The following is a 23,515-nucleotide window of genomic DNA, read 5'->3' as shown; positions in this document are numbered from 1 at the left end:
TTTTTTTGCTCAACAACACCATTTTTCTAAGGAGTCTGTGGGCAATAAGTTTCATGAATAATTCCATACTTTTGGAAATAATAATAGAATTCTCGGTTAATATATTCACGATCATTATCGAACCGGAGAATCTGTATCTTGGTTGAGAATTGAGTCTGAACCATAACATGAAATGTTTTGAGCACACTCAATACCTCGTCTTTATGTTTCAACAAGTATAGCCACATCATGCGAGTACAATCATCAACAAATATTACAAACCAGTGAATTCCAGATGTAATAGAAACAAAAGAGGGTCCCCACACATCGAAATGGATTAAAGAAAATGGAACATCACTTTTATGCATACTCACTAGATAAGTAGCTCGATGACTTTTAGCAAGAATACAAGTGTCGCACATAAAGTTAGTAATTGATATATGTGAAAATAAATCAGGGAATTGATGTCGCATATACCCAAATGACGGATGTCCTAATCAACGATGTAAGAACCAAATTTGTCTCTCTTTGGCACCATCTGGATGATGCATATGATGTGCTTGGCCTATACTGAAATCATCCATGTAATATAATCCCCCCCCCCCCCTCTTAGTACCACGCCCAATGATCTCCTTTGTGAGAATATCCTAAAGAAGACAAAAAGTAGGGTATGTGATCACAGTACAATTTAAGTCTGTTGTTATTTGACTAACGGAGAGTAACTTATGAGATAGAGAGGGAACCAATAAAGTATTAGATAATGTGAGAGAAGGTGACAAAGTCACTGTGCCAGGCCCAGTGACCAAAGAAATGACCCCATTGGCATTTACAATGCTTGTGCATCGCGGCGGAGAAGTGTGTGAGAAATCTTTAGGATCAAACGTCATATGATCGATAGCACTGGAGTCAAGTATCCAAATAGTACTATCAGTATTTTGATGAGAATTAAATAAAACAGTACCAGAAGTGTTGAAATCGTCGGTCTCATCCATTGAGAAAACCAAAAAACTAGGTAGCAACTAGCAATAGCAAATAGAACAATTCTTGGATTTCAAGCTCACCAAAAAAGAAAAAATAAAACTGCAAACCTCCATTCTGTAACGAATCAGCTCAAATCAAAGTTCCAAGAGCAATCCTTCATTTCCTAAAAACCCTAGAAGTTTCTTGATAATCTCATTCGAATCGAGAGTGTCGGGCTGCAAAAAGGAAGGCAGAGGCTTCTTGGAGGGTGAGTTTTATCTGGATCTTACCCAGAGGACGGTTGGAGGGGCGAAGGAGGGTACTGTCGAGGGATTTCGGTGTTTCGGAGGGTTTGGAGTGGAAGATCTCAATGGTGAGAAGGGAGCCCTGGAGAGGGGTGCTGATGGGATTGTTGGGGTCAAGCCAAAAGATGGTATAGGCCTTAAGGTCATCGTGGCGCCAATTCACGTTTTTAGGTGCTTTGTGGAGACGATCATGATGTCGAGGTCCGGCCGACGTTGAAGACGTGGGGGTTTTTCTAGGTACTGAACCACGAGATGGGAAGGAGGTGTTTCCAGAGATGATTGAAGGAGTTTGCTGGTTCGCCAAAGATGATCATAGTGTCTAGGCATGTCGTCGTCGTCCTCGAGAAATGCCTGAAGGCTAGGAAAAAAAAAATTAATCAGCAGATTTGAGAAAAAGGGGAAGCTAAGCCCTAGATACATCAGGTCATTCTAGATTCAAGAGAGAGTTGGTTCAGTGGCGTACAAAATAGTATTACCCCTAGCATTGTCTAGGATTCATGACGTGTTCCACGTGTCCATGCTGAAAAAGTATATTTCAGATCCTTCATATGTGATCAATTATGAGTCTTTGGAGCGCGGGAACACTTAGTTCAAATCCTAGACTATAAGGAACAGGAGTTACGTACTAAAAGAATTTCGCTTGTAAAGGTACTTTGGCGTAATCATGTAATGGAGGAAGCATCATGGGAAGCTCTGATGTCATGTTAAATTCAAGGAAAAAATATATGTTTATTTCACACCTTCAATTACATGGAATGGTAGTTAAATATATACAAGAAAAATTCTAATTTGGGACTACTCTAATTTTAAGGCTAGAATTAAGAATATCCCTTGTATCAAGGAATTTACAATCAAGACCTTAATACAAGAGATTTACAATCAAGGCTTTTTCCTAAAATCTCTCTCACAGCTCATGCCAACAATACATACATATATATACAATCAAGGCCTTGATACAAGTGATTTACAATCAAGGCTTTTTCCTAAAATCTCTCTCACAACTCACTCCAATACATACATACATACATACATATATACATACATACATACATACATATATATATATATATATATATATATATATATATATATATATATATATAATCGTTCCTCTCCTTCCCATTCATTGGGCATAGGGGATAGGAAGGAACCTGGGGGGTATGGGAAAACTGCTTGTTCTTCTTCTGCACTCTGATGAATGGTTTGGGTTAGCTAGGATTACTCCATAAAGTGGCTGGTTCTGGCCAATCATTCTCTCCAGCATTTGATTATAACACTGATCGATCATTGCACCTTCAATTCACCCATGCAAACGGTCACGTGTGCTATTCGTCAGGGTTATAAATTTTGCAAAGACGAGTGGAACTGAAGTTCAGAAAGATGCATTAGTTGGATAGCAATAAAGCTTTTGATTCATGATTTCATTTGATAACAGCTGAATATTCCGCCCAATTGGTACCATACAACAGGAATAATCCAAAGGTCCCATAAATGCCGAAAGTCTCACAGTTCTTTAACATAGATTCTTGCAGCAGCTTTCAGTTTTTATCTCATGACTCCCTTTATTCTCTTCTTCATGGCCTTTTTATCACCCGACTCCCTTCTTCTCTGTCTCACCAGTGCTGAAAGTTTTCATTCACAAGTCCTTTCCTCTTTCAAAATGATCACAGCTCAACCAAACACCAAAACCCCAATTCTAATTTCTATTTCTCTTTTTGCTCTTCTTTTCCTCAGTCATCACTCCTCTTCCCAGAAGCACTGCCCAAACTGTGGCAGCATGCAAGTTCCTTATCCTCTAAGCACAAATCCCAACTGTGGCAATCCTGATTATTCTCTCCACTGCGATCCCCACTCTCACAAACTCTACTTTGATGGCCTCAATGGAAGTTCTTACCTTGTCCTTAGAATCACAGCTTCTTTCCAACGAATGGTAATACAACCAGCACCATGGCTGCCTGGTACTGCTTGTGTCACCCAAGACATGCCAACGAGCGAGGGCTTTTGGTTAAATCAGTCACTCCCATTTAATGTTACCTCATCCAACACAATCTTCCTCTTCAACTGCTCACCCCGCCTCATTGTGTCTCCTCTCAATTGCACGGGCTCTAGTCTTTGCAACCAATACCTGCAGAGCTCAGGCAACGTAGATGGACAGCGTGCAGCTCAGTGTGCAAGTGCCGTAAACCCTTGTTGCACATTTGTTGCAGGTGGTATGCCTTCGGCGTACAAGATTCGGCTTCGCAGTTCAGGCTGCAGGGCATTCAGAAGCATCCTTAATTTGGATACACAAAAACCAGCGAATCAGTGGGAAGAAGGTTTGGAAATCCAATGGGCTCCTCCGCCTGAACCTGTGTGCAAAACTCAGCTTGATTGCAATGGAGCTTCTAAGTGTTCCCCTGCTGCCAGCGACAACGGCCTCTTTCGTTGCCTCTGTAACAGAGGCTACTACTGGGACCATCACTTCGGAACTTGCACGAAAGAGAAGCAAAACTCTAAAACTGGCCTTAGATTCAAGATCTCAATTGGGGTTGTCTCTTTTTTCTCTCTTGCCGTAGCAATGGCCGTGATTACAGTGAGGAAACACAAGAAGATCTCGAATCAAGCAAAGCTCGCCAAGGCAAGAGAGGAAATGCTAAAATCGAGCAATGGTGGGAAACCCGCGAGGATGTTTAGCCTAAAAGAGGTACAGAAAGCAACCAATGGGTTTTCCAAAGACAGAATTTTGGGCAGTGGCGCGTTTGGAGAAGTTTACAAAGGTGTGCTTCAAGATGCCACAATGGTTGCAGTGAAGTCTGCTAAGGTGGGCAGCATAAAGAGCACACAGCAAGTGCTCAATGAAGTTGGGATACTTTCTCAAGTCAATCACAAGAACTTGGTTAGACTGTTAGGCTGTTGTGTGGAAGCAGAGCAGCCATTGCTGATCTCTGAATACATTTCGAATGGGACACTCCATGATCGCTTACACAGCAAGCTCTCTACCTTTCTGGATTGGAAGAAACGGCTGAAGATTGCTTTACAGACCTCAGAAGCATTGGCTTATCTGCACTCTGCAGCTTACACTCCCGTATACCACAGAGATGTCAAGTCCACTAACATATTGCTCGATAACGACTTCAACGCAAAAGTAGCCGATTTCGGGCTATCTCGACTGGCTCAACCGGGGCTGAGTCATGTGTCAACATGTGCTCAGGGGACAGTGGGATACTTGGATCCCGAGTACTATCGAAACTACCAGTTGACAGACAAGAGCGATGTTTACAGCTATGGGGTCGTGTTGCTTGAACTTGTGACTTCCCAGAAGGCAATCGACTTTTCGCGAGCTGAAGATGATGTTAACCTGGCCATTTATGTCAGCCAACGACTCGCAAATGGCGGCGCTGTCATGGAAGTTGTGGATGGGTGTTTGCTGGATGAGGAGGAACCTAATTCTGGTGAGACAGCGTACTCCATAGCGCTTGTGTTGGAGCTTGCACTTTTGTGCCTAAGGGAGAAGAAGGGGGATCGGCCCAGCATGAAGGATGTGGTTCAGCAGCTCCAGCATATCAATGAAATTATAAATCAGAAAGAGGCTTTGAATGTGCTTTGAGTCTTATAGGCATCGTCTGCAACTACTTTCCAAAGTAGTGCTGAATTTGATAAGTGATGTTTGATTGTCTTAAAATAAATGGTATTTGGCTCCTTATTATTTTTAAACATATTTTAAATTATAAATATTAATATTTTTTAGTTAACAATTTAATTAGATTACTTATTAAATTTAAATTTTAAATTTATTTAACATTAATTTAAATTAATATATTTTTCTTGTTGAATCTAGAATTGAATTATATTGACTAATATTGCATAACACATAGAAAAATAATGTACAGTTATTTTTAAATATATTTAAATAAAAATATTAATATTTTTATACTTCGAAATTTAAATGATAATTATATTAATTTTCTAATTAAAATTTAATATTTTCTATTAATTAAAATAATATATATTATTATTCATTAATAAACAATAATCTTGTTATTAATGTATATTTATAATATATGATTATCACATTAATTTATGTTTAAATTAGTATTAATAGTTAAATTTTAAAATTTTTGTAATGCCCCGGACCCGCTACGTGGGGCCCGGAGTGTTATGAGACCATCCATATGTCTCTGATACCATTCACGCTGCAGAATTAATTAAATAACCTCAAACAAAATACCAGAGTTCTATATTTTCATATGTAGACTCATAAGATACAATCTCATTCTTCATAGGATAAAATATATTAAACATAAAACTATACACATCACTGTTCTGGTATCCACTCACAAAAACTAACACCGCCCTAGAGCTATCTAAGCTCAATCACTTGGAAAACTTAAAAAGATTAAATAATCGCAGAGGTGAGACATCTCTCAGTAAGGAAGAAATAAGTTACAACAGTGTATGGCTGAAGTGTTTATTATAATTACAAAATATACATGCTATTGCATTTCACTATCCATAGCAGCCAAGAAAACACACACATAATCACACCATTGTTAACTTCTTTGTCACACAATCACATACATATGTACATAATTATTTTTACTAATAATTCCCGAGAATAGGGAAGTCTACCCACCCATACAAGTAGATTCTTTCTACTCTAGTGCTAACACCAAGGCACTCACCTTTCTTATTAAGCCCTAGGGTTATGTATTTAGGTAAAGTCTCCTAGAATAGGGAAGGTCACCCGCCCATACAAGTGGCTTCCCTCTGCTCTGGTATCCATAGATAATTACCAGAGCACTCGCCTTCCTCAGCAAGCTCTCGAGCGGAGTAATCTATTTTACCATAAATACTTATACAATTAAAGTTAAACATAATCAACGTTAATCATTTCACCAATTCCACATGTACACATACCACACTCAATCCATACAAGATACATAATCTTCTTAACCACATAGGTTACAACACAAACTTCTCAATCACACCCACAAAGGGTCCATAACCATGCAAGTATCACAGTCCACACAGATTTACTCACACAATCTTCATTCGCTCCCACACACACACAACCCTCTTCAAGGTAAATAGGTAAAACAAACTCCTTATACCACTACCAATGTTTTACCCCCTCCTCCATATAAACGCCCATATAACGACTTCCTCATACCACTACCAATGTTATATGACTATTTATATCAAGTACAATATAACGACCTCCTCATAGCACTGTCAATGTTATATCGCAATTTATATTAGGTATGATATAACGACATCTTCATACTACTGCCAACGTTATATCACAATTTATATTAGATACGATATAACGACCTACTCATACTACTGCCAACATTATATCGCACTTTTACAAGAACCATAGTACAATACACATCCAGTACAGGAAAACACATCAACGCATTTCCATTCACAGAATTTAATCATCCAAACAACATCACAACTAAATAGTATTCACAATTCAAACAGTATCCACAAGCGAGCATCAATCTAAATCAAGCAGCACCCGCAGCCATTTAATTATTAAAGTTGTTTTCATGCCACATGATTTTTTTCAATATAATATATAATTAAAAATAATATTTTCAATACCTGCACTGTTTAGAAAATTATCCCTAAATATATAGAATTTTATACCCAAAAATTAATTAGTTTAAAATTAATAAAAATCTATTATAAAGTATTTCCCCTTACCTGCTCCTCGGGATTCAGCCTAAAATTGAACAAAAACGAGACCCTGCATTCCAAAAATCCCAACTTTCTCAAATCTCAGAAAAACACTCATTTAATACTTCCTAAGTTTCATATATCTCAAAATAATAATAAAACCCTAAAACATCTCACTTACCCTGGTTTTGGGATGTTTCCCAAACTTCTCAAATCGAAATTCTACTCCACCTATGTTGTATAAAATCTTTCCAGGAGTCTCGTGATAACTTCTAATTGTCGAATCAGGCTAAATCCGGGTCGGATTCGAAGAGAGAAGGCAGAGGGGCCATTTTTAGAGAGAGAAACAGAAGGAAAATGAATTCCTTCACTGAAATTCTAATTTTTGCCTATTTATAGGCAACTTGTCATGTGGCCTCGTCGACGAGACATCTAGACTCGTCGACGAGCCCAAGAACACAGTTCGTGGACGAAACCAAGAGCTCATCGACAAAATTCAGAAACATGAAAACCTCTTTCGATAAACCCTCGTCGACGAGATATGCGTACTCGGCGATGAGGTTTAGAAGATTGCCCGTCGAAGAGAAAATCAAGTTCTTCGATGAGCGACTGCTTATTATCCTTTAAAATTTCTTTTCCGTTTCTTCTTTTTCCCCTTTTTCTTTTATTATCTTTCTTATTATTTTAAATAGTTAAAATTTTTCAGGTCGTTACATTTTTAGTTTACTTAATGTTAATTTAAATTTATAGATGGTTCTTTTTATTCATTCTAGAATTTAATTATATTTTATTAATAATTAATAGGTTATAATGTATAGCAAAATAATATATAATTAATAATTTTTTTAATAATTATTTTAACTATAAATTTTAATTCATATTAAAATATTTTATTAAGTAAAAATAATATAATACTATTTTTTTATTAACAATAATCTTGTTCGTAATTTATATCTATAACATATGATTATATATTAATTTATATCAAAATAATATTATTAATTACTTTTTTATTTTTTATTCTTTAATATTAATTTAAGTTAATAGAGTGTCACTTATAAGTGGTGAAAAAGTTTTCTTAAATTAATTCTCAAATTTCACTTAAATAGTTATCAAAGTGGAAAATATTTTCATAATTGGTGTGTGTGTGTGCATGAATATTAGTACGTGTTTGATGAATGGAAGCATGGGTTTGGGCCCTTTGGGGAATGGTGAAAATGATATTCCCAAAGGGCAGCTGAGACGGATTATGTTAGAAAAAAATAAAAGGAAAATGAGAAGGGAAAAATACTTTATTATTTTTTTATATTAGATGTTATTAAAATTAAATTTTAATTTTAAAATAATTAAAATTTAGAAAATTAAATATTAATAATGTTAAAGCCTAATTTTTATTCACTGATTTGGTTTTTTTTTTCTTTTTCACTTTATTATAACTCATGAAAAAGTAGAATTTTTCATATTTTCTTTACCTTTTTCTAATATTTTTCAAGTTTTAAAAGGACCCTAAGAAAATTGTCTCTGCCTAGAAATAGCGTCAGTTATAAGTGATCAAAAAGTTATTTTAAATTGATTCTCAAAAACGTTAACACTTTTTACATTAAGTGTTTGATGTAGTATAAGTCAAACAATACTTTTTTTATATATAAAAGTATTTATTTTAAGTGATAATTGTTATAAGAACTTTTTTTAAGTGTTTCCATATAGGAAAAAGTTTGCTGTAATTGATATGTGTGTTTGAATATTAATGAATGGAAGTATGAGTTTGGGCCCTTTTGGGAATTGTGGAAATGATATTCCCAAAGACTAATGAAAGAAGGATTTTTTTTGGAGGAAAAAAAAATTAGAAGAAAATTTATTTTTTTAATTATATTTTTCTTATATCAAATGCTATTAAAATTGAAAGTTTATTTTAATATGATTAAAAATTTTAAAAATAAAATATTAATGACGTTAAATTCAAATTAATTTTCACACGTGAGAATATTGAAATGAAACATTATAGGACAAATAAGTAAAATTAAAAAAATTAATTTTACTTCATTATATTCCATAAAGAAGGAAAAAAAATGAAAGAAACTGAGCCAGCTGCTGGGAAAGGGGAAATGAGACCTAATTTTAAGTTTTGAAGCCAAAATCTTAATATAAAAATTTCAAGTGTAGGCATTAAAAAATTATCGATACCTAATTTTAATTTAATTTGTTAAAAAAATTTTACTAATTATTTTAATGAGCTCAATTAATAAAAATGTATATAGTTTTATTAACAAAAATGGGCTCTGGACTTAACATTAAATATGGGTTTAACTAATTAAATAAGATTATTTAGCTCGCTTACATAAGAACACGTGTCAATATATTAGGAGTGTTAGGGTTTCCTGAATGTAATAGTTTCCCTAGAGGCTCCCAACAAGGAGCCACGTCTCAACTAATGGAGAAAATCCAAGTACCACTAGTCAGCAACACTTTTTCAAAATCAGAGTCATTGACATAATGAAGATCGACACGATGATTCACTCTTCATTCAAAGATCTATTCTTCGTGATTAAGCTCATAGATATGAAGATCAAACACATCCATTTTCCACCAATCGTCACCATCACCATGTTCAAGAACATGCTTCTCAAGCATTTGAATTGGTGGATCTCTTTAAAGAGATTGAATATCAAGACAAATACATTTTCTACTGATCGACAAATTAGTTGTTTGGCTGATCCACCACCTCTTATTCAAAAACATGCTTTTTGAGCCCTTGAATCAACAAATTGTGTCAAATAGATCCAAGATCATACAAATTCATTTTTTGCACATCATCAAATTGATTATTTGAAAGATTCATCACTGCCTCATTCGAGAACATGCTCCTCGAGCCCACGAGTTGGCATATTATTAAATAAATCAAATATCAAACAAATCCATCTTCCATAGATAACCAAATTGAGTGCTCAAAAGATCCACTTTCACATTCTTAGGGAACACGCTCATTAAGCTCTCGAATTGGCAAAATCACTTTCAAAATAACTGCATTAGAGGAGATTTATTGTTTGTTGTAAAAATACACAAAGATTATACTCATTCTTTTATTCAATGTAAAAATCAATTATTTTTTCCAATTTTTTTGTTTTAATTTTCAAGGCACAAATTTAATCATTACAAATTTCTAGCATCCCCGGTAGGAAAACTATGTCTCTCATCTCTCTCTCCTTTCAATTTTGCATCATCTGATCTAATGGCTCCTATGAAGAATTAGGCCAAACAAAATGTCGTCGATCCCTTCATGGATGATGGATCTACGTACAGGTGATGACAACAATACCACCAATAACTCTAGTTTTTCAGGTCTACTCACTCGCAACAAATCGAGGGCCTTTACTTTACAAAGTTCTCAATAAGTCAAATAGATTAAGACAAAATGCTTGATAACACTTGATCTCCTTGCCGAAAAGATGTCAAACTTGAAGTTTTCTCTGACCTTAAAACAATCTAGGGGTGGGAGTATAAAACCAATACATATTTCAAAAGAATACTCCTCAGATGCCTCACAGTCTAGATTGTTTCTTATAAATCCCACTCGAGAGATCTACCCCACACAACTAAACATCCCCTCATCTACTAACGCCATACCTGTCATAATGACTGGTACTACCACCATGGAGGAGAAAATTGCAGAAATGGAGAGAAAGGTCTCATTTCTCACCGAAGCGATTAAAGATAAAAATCTTCAAATTGATTTACTCATAAACAAGCCAGAGGTTGAAAATAATAGTGAATCGAGCCAAAATCCATAATTTTCTCCTGGTTTTTCTCCCAACATTGTTAATAAAATGAAGGTAAAGAGAAAGAAGTCCCTAAAGCTTCATATGTGAATCACTTTACCTCAGTTGCTTCGTTGTCGATCCAACAACTACAAGATATAATAACAAACACAATTTGGGCATAATGTGGTGGTCCATCCTAAAGTTCCTTCATGTATTCAAAGTCATACACAAAACACATCTATAATATGAGGATGCCAAATGGATATTGACCTCCAAAGTTCAACCTATTAGATGGAAAAGGCAAGCCCAAAAAATATGTAGCTTATTTTGTTGAAACCTATGAAAATGTGGGAACTCATGGTGATTTTATTTTCAAACAATTTGTCTAGACTTTAAGGTAATGCATTTGATTGGTACACAAACCTAGAGTCAATCCATTGACAATTGGGAGCAACTCAAAGAAGAATTCTTCAATCGCTTCCATAGCACTTATCATAATGTAAGCTTGATGGAGTTAACAAATACCAAGCATTGTAATATGAGGTCATTGTGGAATACATTAGTTGATGGCATGCCTTAAGCCTCAACTGCAATGAGTAGATTTCAGAAAACTATAGAGATGTACATTCAGGGCATGCATTAGGAATTACTTTAGATCCATAAAGGAATTAAACTGTGCGCTTTTGAAGAATTAGCTACATATACACATAACATGGAGATGAGCATCACAAGTCATTGTAACAAAAATCCTCCTATGGCTTATTATACAGAGGAAAAGAAGAAAGTAAAGAAAGATACTAAGCCTCCAAAGAGCTCATTAAAGATTCAATGATCATAAATACTACTTCTATCAATATAATCATGAGAAGAACAAAAGAAGAAACGGGAACCAACTATCGCTAAAATGATGAAATGAGGCACCCTAGATTGAAGGAGTGATAGGAGAAACTATATCAATTCCCTAATTTCGACATTCCAGAAATGTTTAATTAGCTACTAAAAATTAAATAAATTGAGTTTTCGAAATGGACAAACTTAAGGAAAATGGGGAAGATAGATTATCCATGTAGTGACCCAGAGAAATTATAGTATTCAAATAATACATAAGGGGGAAAAAGGAAAAGGATCAGGGCCTCATCGACGAACATAGGGGATTTGTCGACGAGAGCACATAAGGGGCTCGTCGACGGGGACGTGTCTCGTTGACGAGAGGATACCGAGAGGATTTTTTGGCAATTCTAAATTTCGTCGACGAGGGGAGAGTTTGTCGACGAACTGCCTTCTAGACCTTGTCGACGAGGTGACGTGGCTCGTCAACGAAGGCTAGTGCCAAACTTCATTTTTTGGCTGAAAATTGATGCACGAAACACTTCCTCTCTCCTCGCTTCATCCCTCCACCCTTCTCTCTTAATTTCTGGGTCCGTTCTTCGTCGGATCGACAATCTGAAGCCACCACGACACTCCTGGGGAAATTCTCTGTATATCTACTAAAGTGGATCGTCGGTGGGACGAATTTGAAATTCATCCCAGACTCAAGGTAAGACTTTTTATTTAGAATTTGGTTTTACCATAGTTATAGGAAATGTTATATACGAAAAAATACTAAAGTTTAGTTCTGGAAGATGTTGTTTTCAGGGTGTTGAACGGGGAACCCTAGAGGTGTTGGAGTGATTGTTTTAGGGGCTTTTTCAGGAATCCAGTAAGGGGATAAACAAACCTAGTTATTTTTACAAAAATATATGTATAATCTTACAGCATTTAATTTCAGGAAAATAAATATGTATTAGCATTATGTTTGGAAAAATACTACTATAAAAGATGATATGTTTTAAATATGTGTAATACCTATTTTGTGTGGCATGAGTAGTATTTATTATGAATTACTGTTTTGGGAAAATGCTAAAATGATACAGAGAATTTTTAAATGGTATAACGGCGTACAGGCCAAGGGTTTTATGTGATATGTCGGCGTACGGGCCAAACTATGAATATGATATGACGGCGTACGGGTCGAGAATTTTATCTGATTTATGAAAAGGCATACGGGCCGTGAATGGTAAAATATGAAATTCCAGTGTATGGGCCGATGATTTTCACGTTATATATATGCAAAATGCTATGATGATATTAACATGTCAATTATTATGAAATAGCATGTATCACTGTTTGAATATATGTTATATGTTATCAAAACCTGGTTGGCTTGGTTTAGGCTTACACGTGCACAGTACCGTAGTTATGTGTTCATGATCATCATGATAGTAGTGTTATCGCTGTCGTACGAGGCAACGTGAGGATGGATAGTCGATGTGGTTTATTAAAGAGTTGGCGCCCCTAGTGTACGAACCAGGTCTGGCAGACCCATTGTACTTACAGACTGTACTTTTGACTTGGCAGTGGTCATGTCACACCACGAACCCGCAGATAGGTCCCAGGTATGTATTTAGTAACCTAAACTATCTCTATATCAATTAAAACATACATGATACAACACAAAAAGAGGCTCTAACCCCATGGGGTGAACGGATGCCTTATATACATACACATAAACATCCATACTCATCAAAATACGCAGTGGTATACATAAACGGTACCATACCAGTGTCTATACCATACAAGGATATACATCCCTATGAATACCATACATACTACAGGCGTCTACAAAATCCATCACGACAACCCGGTTACAAAAACTCGTACCTATCAGGCACTAGTAGTAGCTAAATGACACCCCTCGCTTCCAGACACTAGGATGCTAGTTTCAGCTACCCGAATGACCTAAAAAAAGGAAAAAAAAATATTTGTATATTCGGGGTGAGACACCTCTCAGTAAGGAAGAAAGCAGTTTATATCAGTGTGTGGCATACCAGTGTTATTTTACATACTTCGTAACACTATAAAATACAATACAGTTCGAAACATTTCCATACAGTTTCATACAATTCCAGTATTTTCACAAAACCATTTCAGTACATACAATACCCAAAAACATACAGTCAGTGTTGTCACACTAGTACGTAACTACACAAGGTAACCTAAGTCTCACAGCGATTACATTGCTACACAAGCAACTACGCTGCGATGACCGAAGCCCAACAGTGATTACATCGCTCCATACGATGTAGAACACACCCATCGATGACCAGCCGGAACATACTGGTGATATTTCATACCTCGGATATAGAGTCGGCCACTCTCGCCCATGGTAGTTAACCGGTACATGGCATAGTGTACGGTAATTAGCCATCACATAGCTGTTTCGGCGTACGGTAATTAGCCGCCCGTAGCCGATTTCACAAAACCTGGAATCATTTTGGAACTCATGTTCCTATACATTTCAGCGTACGGTAATTAGCCGCCACAAAACTGTTTTACAAATACCTAGAACAAATACATACAACCATACATACCACACTTATTTGGTTTACAGCAAATTATCTCATTTTCAAATTCAAGTATACAGTTCATGCAAATATAGATTACAGTCACCTCAATAATACAGTTTCAACATAACAAATAGTTTTCCAAACAAAGTAGAGATGATACCCGAAATCCCCAATTTTTCTCGAAAACTGTAACCCAAAAATCCCTTATTTTACCTAATAGATTTCCCCAAATAAGTTACCAAAACATACACACAATCGTAGCCTACAAGCTTACCGATCCCGATTTCGAAAATAAACTGATATAAACAGAATCCCCTTACCTTAACCCGAATTCCAACTACGAACTCTACGGTCTCCAAAACTACGAACCGAGACTCCAATACCTACAAACCACAGTACAATACATGCTTACAATTTGTACTACTATACATATACTGAATCAGAAACGAAAACTGAGCGTTACCTCGATTTTAGCCCAAAACCCAAAAATGCTCAAAACGAGATTCCGATCTGCTAGAAATGTAAAGAATCCTTCCCTAATCCTCACGATATCGTCCAATTTACAAATCAGGCGACGAATGGTGAAGAAAACTAGAGAGAGAGAAAGAGAGAGCTTCGAGTTATAGAGAGAGAGGGAGAGGATATTTAAGATTACTTAGCTTAGAAGTAATGGAACTGATATTTATAGCCCTTGACTTGGGTGGATTCGTCGACGAATTGGCATCCTCGTCGATGAGTCCACCATTACCTTCGTTGACAAGACGGTGGCCTCGTCGACGATTTGGATATTTCCAATTTTTTCGAACCTCTCAACATTCCCTCGTCGACGAGCCTCTAATCTTTGTCAACGAGAACAGAAGAAACTTCGTCAACGAACCCTGACCTCATCGACGAACTCTGCTCAATTCACCATTTATCCTTCTTTTACATAATTAATCCATATATCACGGTTCAGGTTCTTACAAGTCAACTAGTCATTGTCAGGTCCCACCTTCAGGCCACACAACCTAGTCATGTGAGGGTAATACATGACAACAGCCAGTTAACCTTCTAGGGTATTTTCATATTATTAATATATGAGTTGAATTATGTTTTTAGAAATCCAGTATGTTTTGCCATGTGATGATTATATATGTTTTCCCAAATATGATATAGACGATTTAATAAATATGTTTATGTATGATTTATATATAACACGGAAAAACTCATGTTGCCACATACTGGTGTTAATTTATTTTCCCTTACTGAGAGGTGTCTCACCCCAAATTATATGAACATTTCAAGAGCTCCTGATAGGAGAGCGGATAAAGCTCCGTTGAGATAGTTACAGAGGGTCTGCCCTTTCTGAAGGGTAAGCCTTTTGGTAGGGTCGGATGAATTTTGTGGAAAGTGACCCTAGGACTCCTTTTCGGTTGTATATATAATTACAGTGGATGTAGTAACTCTGGTATTGTGATGAATGGTGTTGTGAGTATGGTATTATGAGATGTTTATGATTTTATGTTTCCTACTACTTAGGCTTCCATACTGTATTTCTGATGTATCCCTGGTACCCACGGGTTCAAGTTGATTATGATCTGCTGGATTTGTTTTATCAATTTTTACTGTATTAAAAAAATATATGAAAATTAAGTAGGTCGTTACAGTTTGGTATCAAAGTCTGGGTTGTTAGGTTCTGTAGATTTTAAAGTGCAGCGGAAACGAGACTAGGATATAGGAAAATAATTTGAGGTGCCTAAAGTCTAGAAGCAGGACTTCTGTGGTAGTTTCTATGTTTTTCCTGGGGTGACGATTTCACGAAAACCATAGTAAACTATTGTCAGGTTATGTCCCTAAAATGTAGGACTAGGGTTAGAAATAAGCTAAGAATGCTAAGATAAGAAGTTAGGTTAGGCGGGTAAATTATAAGGATAAGATTTCTAAGTTACGTTTGTTGTCTTTCAGGATGGATCCAGGAGGAGGTAGTGCCCATGCGAGCGGCAGTGATAGGGAAGGGCCCTCGGGTGCAGGCGGGACTAACTTTGATGCAGTACTTCGTAGCGTGGCTCAGCAGGTTATGGCTGAGATTGCTAGAAGCTCTAGAGAGCAGGGTGGTCCGTCTGCAGGGCATGGGTGTATCATAGAGAAGTTTACTAAGATGAATCCTCCAGCGTTTTCAGGGGGAGTAGATCCTACAACCACCGAGAATTGGATGCAGGAGATTGAGAAAGTCTTGGCTGTGTTGCAATGTACGGAAGAACAGAGGGTCCTCTTCGCCACTTATAAACTGACAGGGGAGGCTGAGAGGTGGTGGACTACTATGAGACTTCTGGAGCAGCAGAGGACGATACTGATAGCCATGACTTGGGATCAATTTAAAGAGTTGTTCTTCGATAGATATTTTCCAGCTACTGTTAGGGAGGCTAAAGTGGAAGAGTTCATGAGTCTAAAGTAGAGACAATTATCGGTTCAGCAATATGCAATACGGTTTATAGAGCTATCTCATTTTGCTTCGTATATTGTTCCTGATAAGGTGAAAATTGTGAGACAGTTTGAAAGAGGTTTGAGGCTAAGCATATTCAAGCAGGTGGTAGTGCTAAAGATTCAAGATTTTGTTGAGTTAGTCAATAGAGCAACTTTGGCAGAGGTTGGTGAGCGTATGGATGTAGAGGATCAAGGGAAGAGGAAGAGATATGCATATTCGGGTTACCAATAGGGTCCTAGACAGAATCAGTGGAGGAGAGGAAACCATGGCAGAGGACGGAGGCAGGAGACTAGAGGTCATGAGGTTCAGGCAGTGCAGAGTCCTCCTGTCTATCAGACTTGTGGGAGGAAACATTGGGGAGAGTGTCAAGTAGGTGGAGCTGTCTTCTATCGCTGCGGTAGACAAGGACATTTGATGCGATATTTTCCTACACCACCAGATGCAACCCCTGCTCCCAGATCATACCAGGGAGGCTATCAGGCACCACGTGGGGGCCAACAGAGGAATATGGCTCCAGCTAAGGTGTTCGCTCTAACGCCAAGTGATGCTGAGATAGTTAGTGACGTGGTGACAGATATGGTTAGTATGTTTTCTTTTAAAGTTATTGCATTGTTTGATTCAGGAGCTACACATTCATTCGTAGCTATGGGATGTATTACATTGTGCGCGGCAGAAACACAGCTGTTAAATACCAAATTATTAGTGTATACTGGGTCAGTAGTGAGGTGTAGTAGGGTACTCCGGGATTGCCTAGTTGATATTCAGGGGAAAATTCTATTTGTCGATCTGATAGTGCTAGACATGCATGGGTTTGATGTAATCTTCGGCATAGATTGGCTAGCAGCTAATTTTGCTAGTATAAATTGTCATTCACGAGAAGTGATATTCAGACCTCAAGGAAAACCAGAATTCAGGTTCGTAGGGTCACAAGTGCAATCCCTGCCCCCGTTAGTTTCAGCTATTCAGGCGAGGAGACTACTATTGAGTGGTTGTCAGGGATTCGTGGCTTTTGTGAAGGAGATATTAGAGAATGAATTGAAACTCGCTAGCACGCTAGTAGTAAAGGAGTTTGTAGATATTTTTCCAGATGAATTACCGAGGTTGCCACCTGATCATGAGGTAGATTTTCCCATTGATCTACTTCTAGGTACAACACTGATTTCTAAAGCACCTTACTGAATGGCGCCAACGGAGTTGGCAGAATTGAAGAATCGGCTGCAAGATTTGCTTGATAAGGGATTTATACGGCCTAGTGTGTCTCCGTGGGGAGCTCCAGTATTATTTGTGAAGAAAAATGACGGGTCTATGAGGATGTGTATAGATTATAGGGAGATTAATAAAATGACAATTAAGAACAAGTATCCTCTACCCCGCATAGATGATTTGTTTGACCAGCTCTAGGGTACGCAAGTATATTCTAAGATTGACCTCAGATCAGACTATCATTAAGTGAAAGTGAAAGTAGAAGACGTCTTGAAGACAGTCTTTACGACCAGGTATAGGCATTATGAGTTTCTCGTTATGCTGTTTGGTTTAACGAATGCTCCTGTGGTATTTATGGACTTGATGAATAGAGTCTTCCACCAATACTTAGACCAGTTCATTATTGTTTTTATTGATGATGTACTGGTCTATTCAAGGATTTATGAGGAGCATGAGATGCACTTAAGGTACGTTTTACAAATGCTCAAGGAAAAGAAGTTGTATGCCAAGTTTAGTAAATGTGAATTCTAGCTTGAGAAGGTCGTGTTTTTGGGACATGTTATCTCTAGAGATGGTATTTTTGTGGATCCTAGTAAGATTGAGGAGGTAGTAAATTGAGCTAGACCGAGGAACGTCTAGGAGATTAGGAGTTTCTTGGAGTTAGCTGGGTATTACCGTCATTTCGTTAAGGGATTCTCAGTATTATCAGGGCCTCTGACACAACTGACCAAGAAGAATACTAGATTTGAATGGGATGATAGTTGTGAGCAAAGTTTTCAAGAGTTGAAGCAGAGGTTTATTACGGCGCCAGTGTTGATCATCCCGTCAAGGGGTGAGGGTTATGTCATTTACAGTGATGCGTCCTTGAAAAGACTTGGCTTTGTATTGATGCAACATTGCAAGGTGGTAGCATATGCTTCTAGACAGTTGAAAGAATATGAAAAGAACTACCCTACCCATGATCTTGAATTGGTTGCAGTAGTACATGCATTGAAGATTTGGAGGCATTACCTATATGGCGAGTGGTGTGAGATTTTCTCCAACCATAAAAGTTTAAAGTACTTTTTCACTCAGAAGGAACTAAATATGAGGTAGAGAATGTGGTTGGAGCTTATTAAGGATTTCGATTGTACCATCAGTTATCACCCAAGGAAAGCAAACGTGGTAACTGATGCGTTGAGTAGGAAATCTAAGGAATTAGTGTTGGCGGTTATGGAGATCCAGTATCCGATCATGATGGATTTGGAGAGACTCAGCATCGAATTGGTCGAAAGTGATCCTCATGTATGTATCGCCAGTTTAGTAGTGAAACTTGCTTTGCAAGAAAGGATTAAAGCTGCTTAGAAGGAAGATCCAGAATTAACAAAGGTGATGGACAGAGTGTAGAGTAATCAGGGGGAGGAATTCAATATTACAGATGACTGACTTTTGCGGTTCTGTTCCAGATTATGTGTTCCTATCGATGTTGATATTAGGAAGACTATTTTAGAGGAGGCTCACAAATCTTTGTACACAGTTCATCTTGGTAGTACGAAAATGTATAGGGATCTGCAAGAGTCATACTGGTAGAGTGGTATAAAGAAAGAGATAGCCGAGTATGTAGCCCAGTGTATGACGTGCTAGCAGGTAAAAGTTGAGCACTAGAGGCGAGTAGGGTAGTTGTCGCCATTATTTATCACAGAGTGGAAGTGAGATCACATATCTATGGATTTTGTGTCAGGACTGCCGATGGCGTTGCACGGCCAGAATGTCGTTTGGGTGATTATTGACCGTTTGACTAAGACTGCTCATTTCCTACCTATCAAGATCAGCTACTCCCTCCATCGTTTGGCAGAGATTTATATTCAGGAGATAGTTTGATCGCACGGGGTGCCAATATCTATTGTGTCAGATTGAAACCTACGTTTCACGTCACGTTTTTGGAAGAGTTTGCAGGAAGCCTTATGGTCTCAGTTATCGTTTAGCACAGAATTCTATCCTCAATCAGACGGGCAGACTGAGAGGACGATACAAATATTAGAAGATATGCTTCAGGCATGTGTGTTAGATTTTGGGGGTAGTTGGACTCAGTTCATGCCGCTGGTGGAATTTGCATATAATAACAATTATCCAACTACCATTGGCATGGCACCATTTGAAGCACTGTATGGTAGAAGATATCGTTCTCCTTTATTTTGGGATGAGATGGGTGAGCGGCGAGTTATGGGACCAAAGCTGGTAGAGCAAGCGTGTGATAAAGTTTGACTCATCAAAGATAGAATCAGTGCAGCTCAGAGCCAACAGAAGAATTTTGCCGATAATCGCCGCAAGAGTTTGGAATTCAATGTTAGTGATCATGTAATTTTGAAAATAGCTCCATTGAAAGGGGTTATAAGGTTCGGGAGGTAGGGTAAGCTTAATCCTAGGTTTATTGGCCCATTTGAGATTCTAGAGAAAGTGGGGTCGATTGCCTATAGGTTAGCTTTACCACCTATGTTATGCAGGATGCACGACGTATTCCACGTTTCTATGTTGAAGAAATACGTCCCAGACCCTTCTCATATAATCAGTTATGGAGAATTAGAACTCAGTGAATCACTAGTTTATGAGGAGGTTCCAGTACAGATTATAGATAGAAAAGTGTAGGAGTTACGTAACAAGAAGATTCCTCTGGTAAAAGTTTTGTGGAGAAATCACGCGATAGAAGAGGCTTCTCGAGAGTCTTAGGAACATATAAGGTAGAAGTATCCACAATTATTCCAAGAAGTTTAATCGAGTAAAATGTAAGTGATTGTATAATGTTTCTTTTGTAGGTACATGTAATAATTTAGTTAGTAAGTAGTATTTTAGTTTTGAGGGAATTTTCTTTTGTATATGTAATCTCCCAGGACTTAAAATGTAACCATGGTATTCCTCCGCCATAAGTGAGGGTAAGTAATAAAATAAGTAGACCATTATGCTTTTAAGGGATAATGAATCACATAAATAGTAAATTTCGAGGACGAAATTTTATAAGGAGAGGAGAATATAGTGACCCAGAGAAATATTAGTATTTAAATAATAAATAAAGGGGAAAAGGAAAAGGATCAGGGCCTCATCAACGAACACAGGGAATTCATCGACGAGAGCACATAAGGGGCTCGTCGACGGGGACATGTCTTGTCGACGAGAGGATGCCGAGAGGATTTTTTGGCAATTTTGAAATTCTTCGATGAGGGTAAAGTTCGTCGAAGAACTGCCTTCTAGACCTTATCGACGAGGTGACGTGACTCATCGACGAAGTCGAGTATATAAATAGGCCAAACTTCATTTTCTGGCTGAAAATTGACGCACGAAACACTTTCTCTCTCCTCCCTTCATCCCTCCACCCTTCTCTCTTAATTTCTAGGTATGTTCTTTGCCGAATCGATGATCCGAAGCCACCGCGACACTCTTGGGGAAATTCTCTGCGTATCTGCTGGAGTGGATCATCAGTGGGATGAGTTTGAAATTCATCCCAGATTCAAGGTAAGGCTTTTTATTCAGAATTTGGCTTTACCATAGTTATAGGAAATGTTATATTCAAAGAAATACTGAAGTTTAGTTCTGAGAGATGTTGTTTTCAGGGTGTTGAACGGGGAACCCTGCAGGTGTTGGAGTGATTATTTTAAGGGCTTTTTCAGGAATCAAGTAAAGGGATAAATTAACCTAGTTGTTTTTATGAAAATATATGTATAATCTTACAGCATTTAATTTCAAGAAAATAAATATGTATTAGCATTATGTTTGGAAAAATACTAATGTAAATGATGATATGTTTTAAATATATGTAATACCTATTTTGTGTGGCATGAGTAGTATTTATTATGAATTACAGTTTCTAGGAAAATGCTGAAATGATACATATAATTTTTAAATGGAATAACGGTGTACGGGCCGAGGAGTTTTAAATGATATATCGGCGTATGGGCCGAGAGCTTTAGTATGATATACCGACATAAGGGCCGAGGGTTTTATGTGATATGCCAGTGTACGGGCCGAGCTATGAATATGATATGATGGCGTACAGGCAGAAAATTTTATCTGATTTATAATACGGTGTATGGGCCGTGAATGGTAAAATATGAAATGCCAGCGTACGAGCCGATGATTTTCACATCATATATATGCAAACTACTATGATGATATTAACATGTCAATTATTATGAAATAGCATGTATCACTGTTTGAATATATGTTATATGTTATCAGAACCTGGTTGGCTTGGTTTAGGCTTACACGTGTTCATGATCATCATGATATTAGTGTTATCGTTACAGGGCAGCGTGAGGATGGATAGTCGATGTGGTTTATTGAAGAGTTGGCGCCCCTAGTGTACGAACCAGGTCTAGCAAACCCATCGTACTTACAGACTGTTCTTTTGACTTGGTAGTGGTTGACCAGCCATTGTCAGGTCCCGCCTTCGGGCCACACAACCCAGTCATGTGAGGGTAATACATGACAAAAGCCAGCTAACCTTCCATGGTATTTTCGTATTATTTATATATGAGTTGAATTATGTTTGTAGAAATCCAGTATATTCTACCATGTGATGATTATATATGTTTTCCCATAAATGATACAGACGGTTTAATAAATATGTTTATGTATGATTTATGTATAACACGGAAAAACTCATGTTGCCACACACTGGTATTAGTTTATTTTACCTTACTGAGAGGTGTCTCACTCCAAATTACATGAACATTTCAGGAGCCCCTAATAAGACAGCGGATAAAGCTCCACTGAGATAGTTACAGTTGGTCTGCCCTTTCTGAAGGGTAAGCGTTTTGGTAGGGTCGGATGAATTTTGTGGAAAGTGACCCTAGGACTCCTTTTGGGTTGTATATATAATTACAGTAGATGTAGTAACTCTGTTATTATGATGAATGGTGTTGTGAGTATGGTATTATGAGATGTTTATGATTTTATGTTTCCTACTGCTTAGCCTTCCGTACTGTATTTCTGATGTATCCTTGGTACCCACGGGTTCAGGTTGATTATGATCTGCTGGATTTTTTTTATCGGTTTTTACTGTATTAAAAAAAATAAATGGAAATTAAGCAAGTCGTTACAATCCAAACTAGGGTAAGTGCTACCTAACTTTTAGTCATCCTCTCTCAAATATACTTTGCCTTCAAAGATCTTGTCATGAAACTTGGCAGAGATAGAAAAATAGATATTGAACTTGATAATGTAGCTGAGACCAATCATGCCACCACTGTCGTGGGGGAAATGAATATAAGACATTCATGCCCTTTAACTGACGAACCAACACTAAAATTCATATAAACAGCAGCATTCAAATCCATTCAGTTTGGCATGCTTGAACGTGCTATCGTTTAATGCCCACAAAAAAAATTGGAGAGTAATTTTAATAAAAGTGTTAGATCAACATCAGAATAAAAAGATGGATGGACTCAAGTGAGACAATGAAAGATATGGAAGTCACATCTTTCCTATTCGAGGTCTACTCCACCAAAAAGGCAAAAGAAGAAAAGAAATTCACATTCTCACTCAAAGAGAAAAGGAGGAAAGAAATCAATAGCTAAGGAAATCACAATCAAAGATGATAATGTTCCACAAGAAGAACCCTGAAAGCCTATTACACTGGGAGAGTACTTTCTAGAAAGATTCTTTTAGAAGAATGGAGCTTTGGTAAATGTGGTGGCCTATTTTGAGGTCCATGATGAAGATGACTCGAATAGAGTGGATGATGCTACAAAGTACATTGATGAGTCTAAAAAATTTGAAAAACTCCAAGGTTTGTAATACCACATTAACATCTGATCTCATTAATTT

General features: G+C 37.4%; 1 protein-coding gene across 1 annotated transcript; it reads left to right on the top strand.

Annotated features, from left to right (window-relative positions):
• Positions 1–2,865: 2,865 nt before the first annotated feature.
• Positions 2,866–4,937, top strand: LOC131168254 (wall-associated receptor kinase-like 20). Its single transcript, XM_058127556.1, has one exon. The coding sequence runs from the start codon at positions 2,905–2,907 to the stop codon at positions 4,828–4,830; it is 1,926 nt and encodes a 641-aa protein (XP_057983539.1). The 5' UTR covers positions 2,866–2,904; the 3' UTR covers positions 4,831–4,937.
• The last annotated feature ends 18,578 nt before the right edge of the window (positions 4,938–23,515 follow it).

Source organism: Malania oleifera, chromosome 11 (genome assembly GCF_029873635.1).
Source record: "Malania oleifera isolate guangnan ecotype guangnan chromosome 11, ASM2987363v1, whole genome shotgun sequence".
In the NCBI taxonomy this organism is placed as follows: domain Eukaryota; kingdom Viridiplantae; phylum Streptophyta; class Magnoliopsida; order Santalales; family Ximeniaceae; genus Malania; species Malania oleifera.
This window is presented reverse-complemented; position numbering and strand designations above follow the sequence as displayed.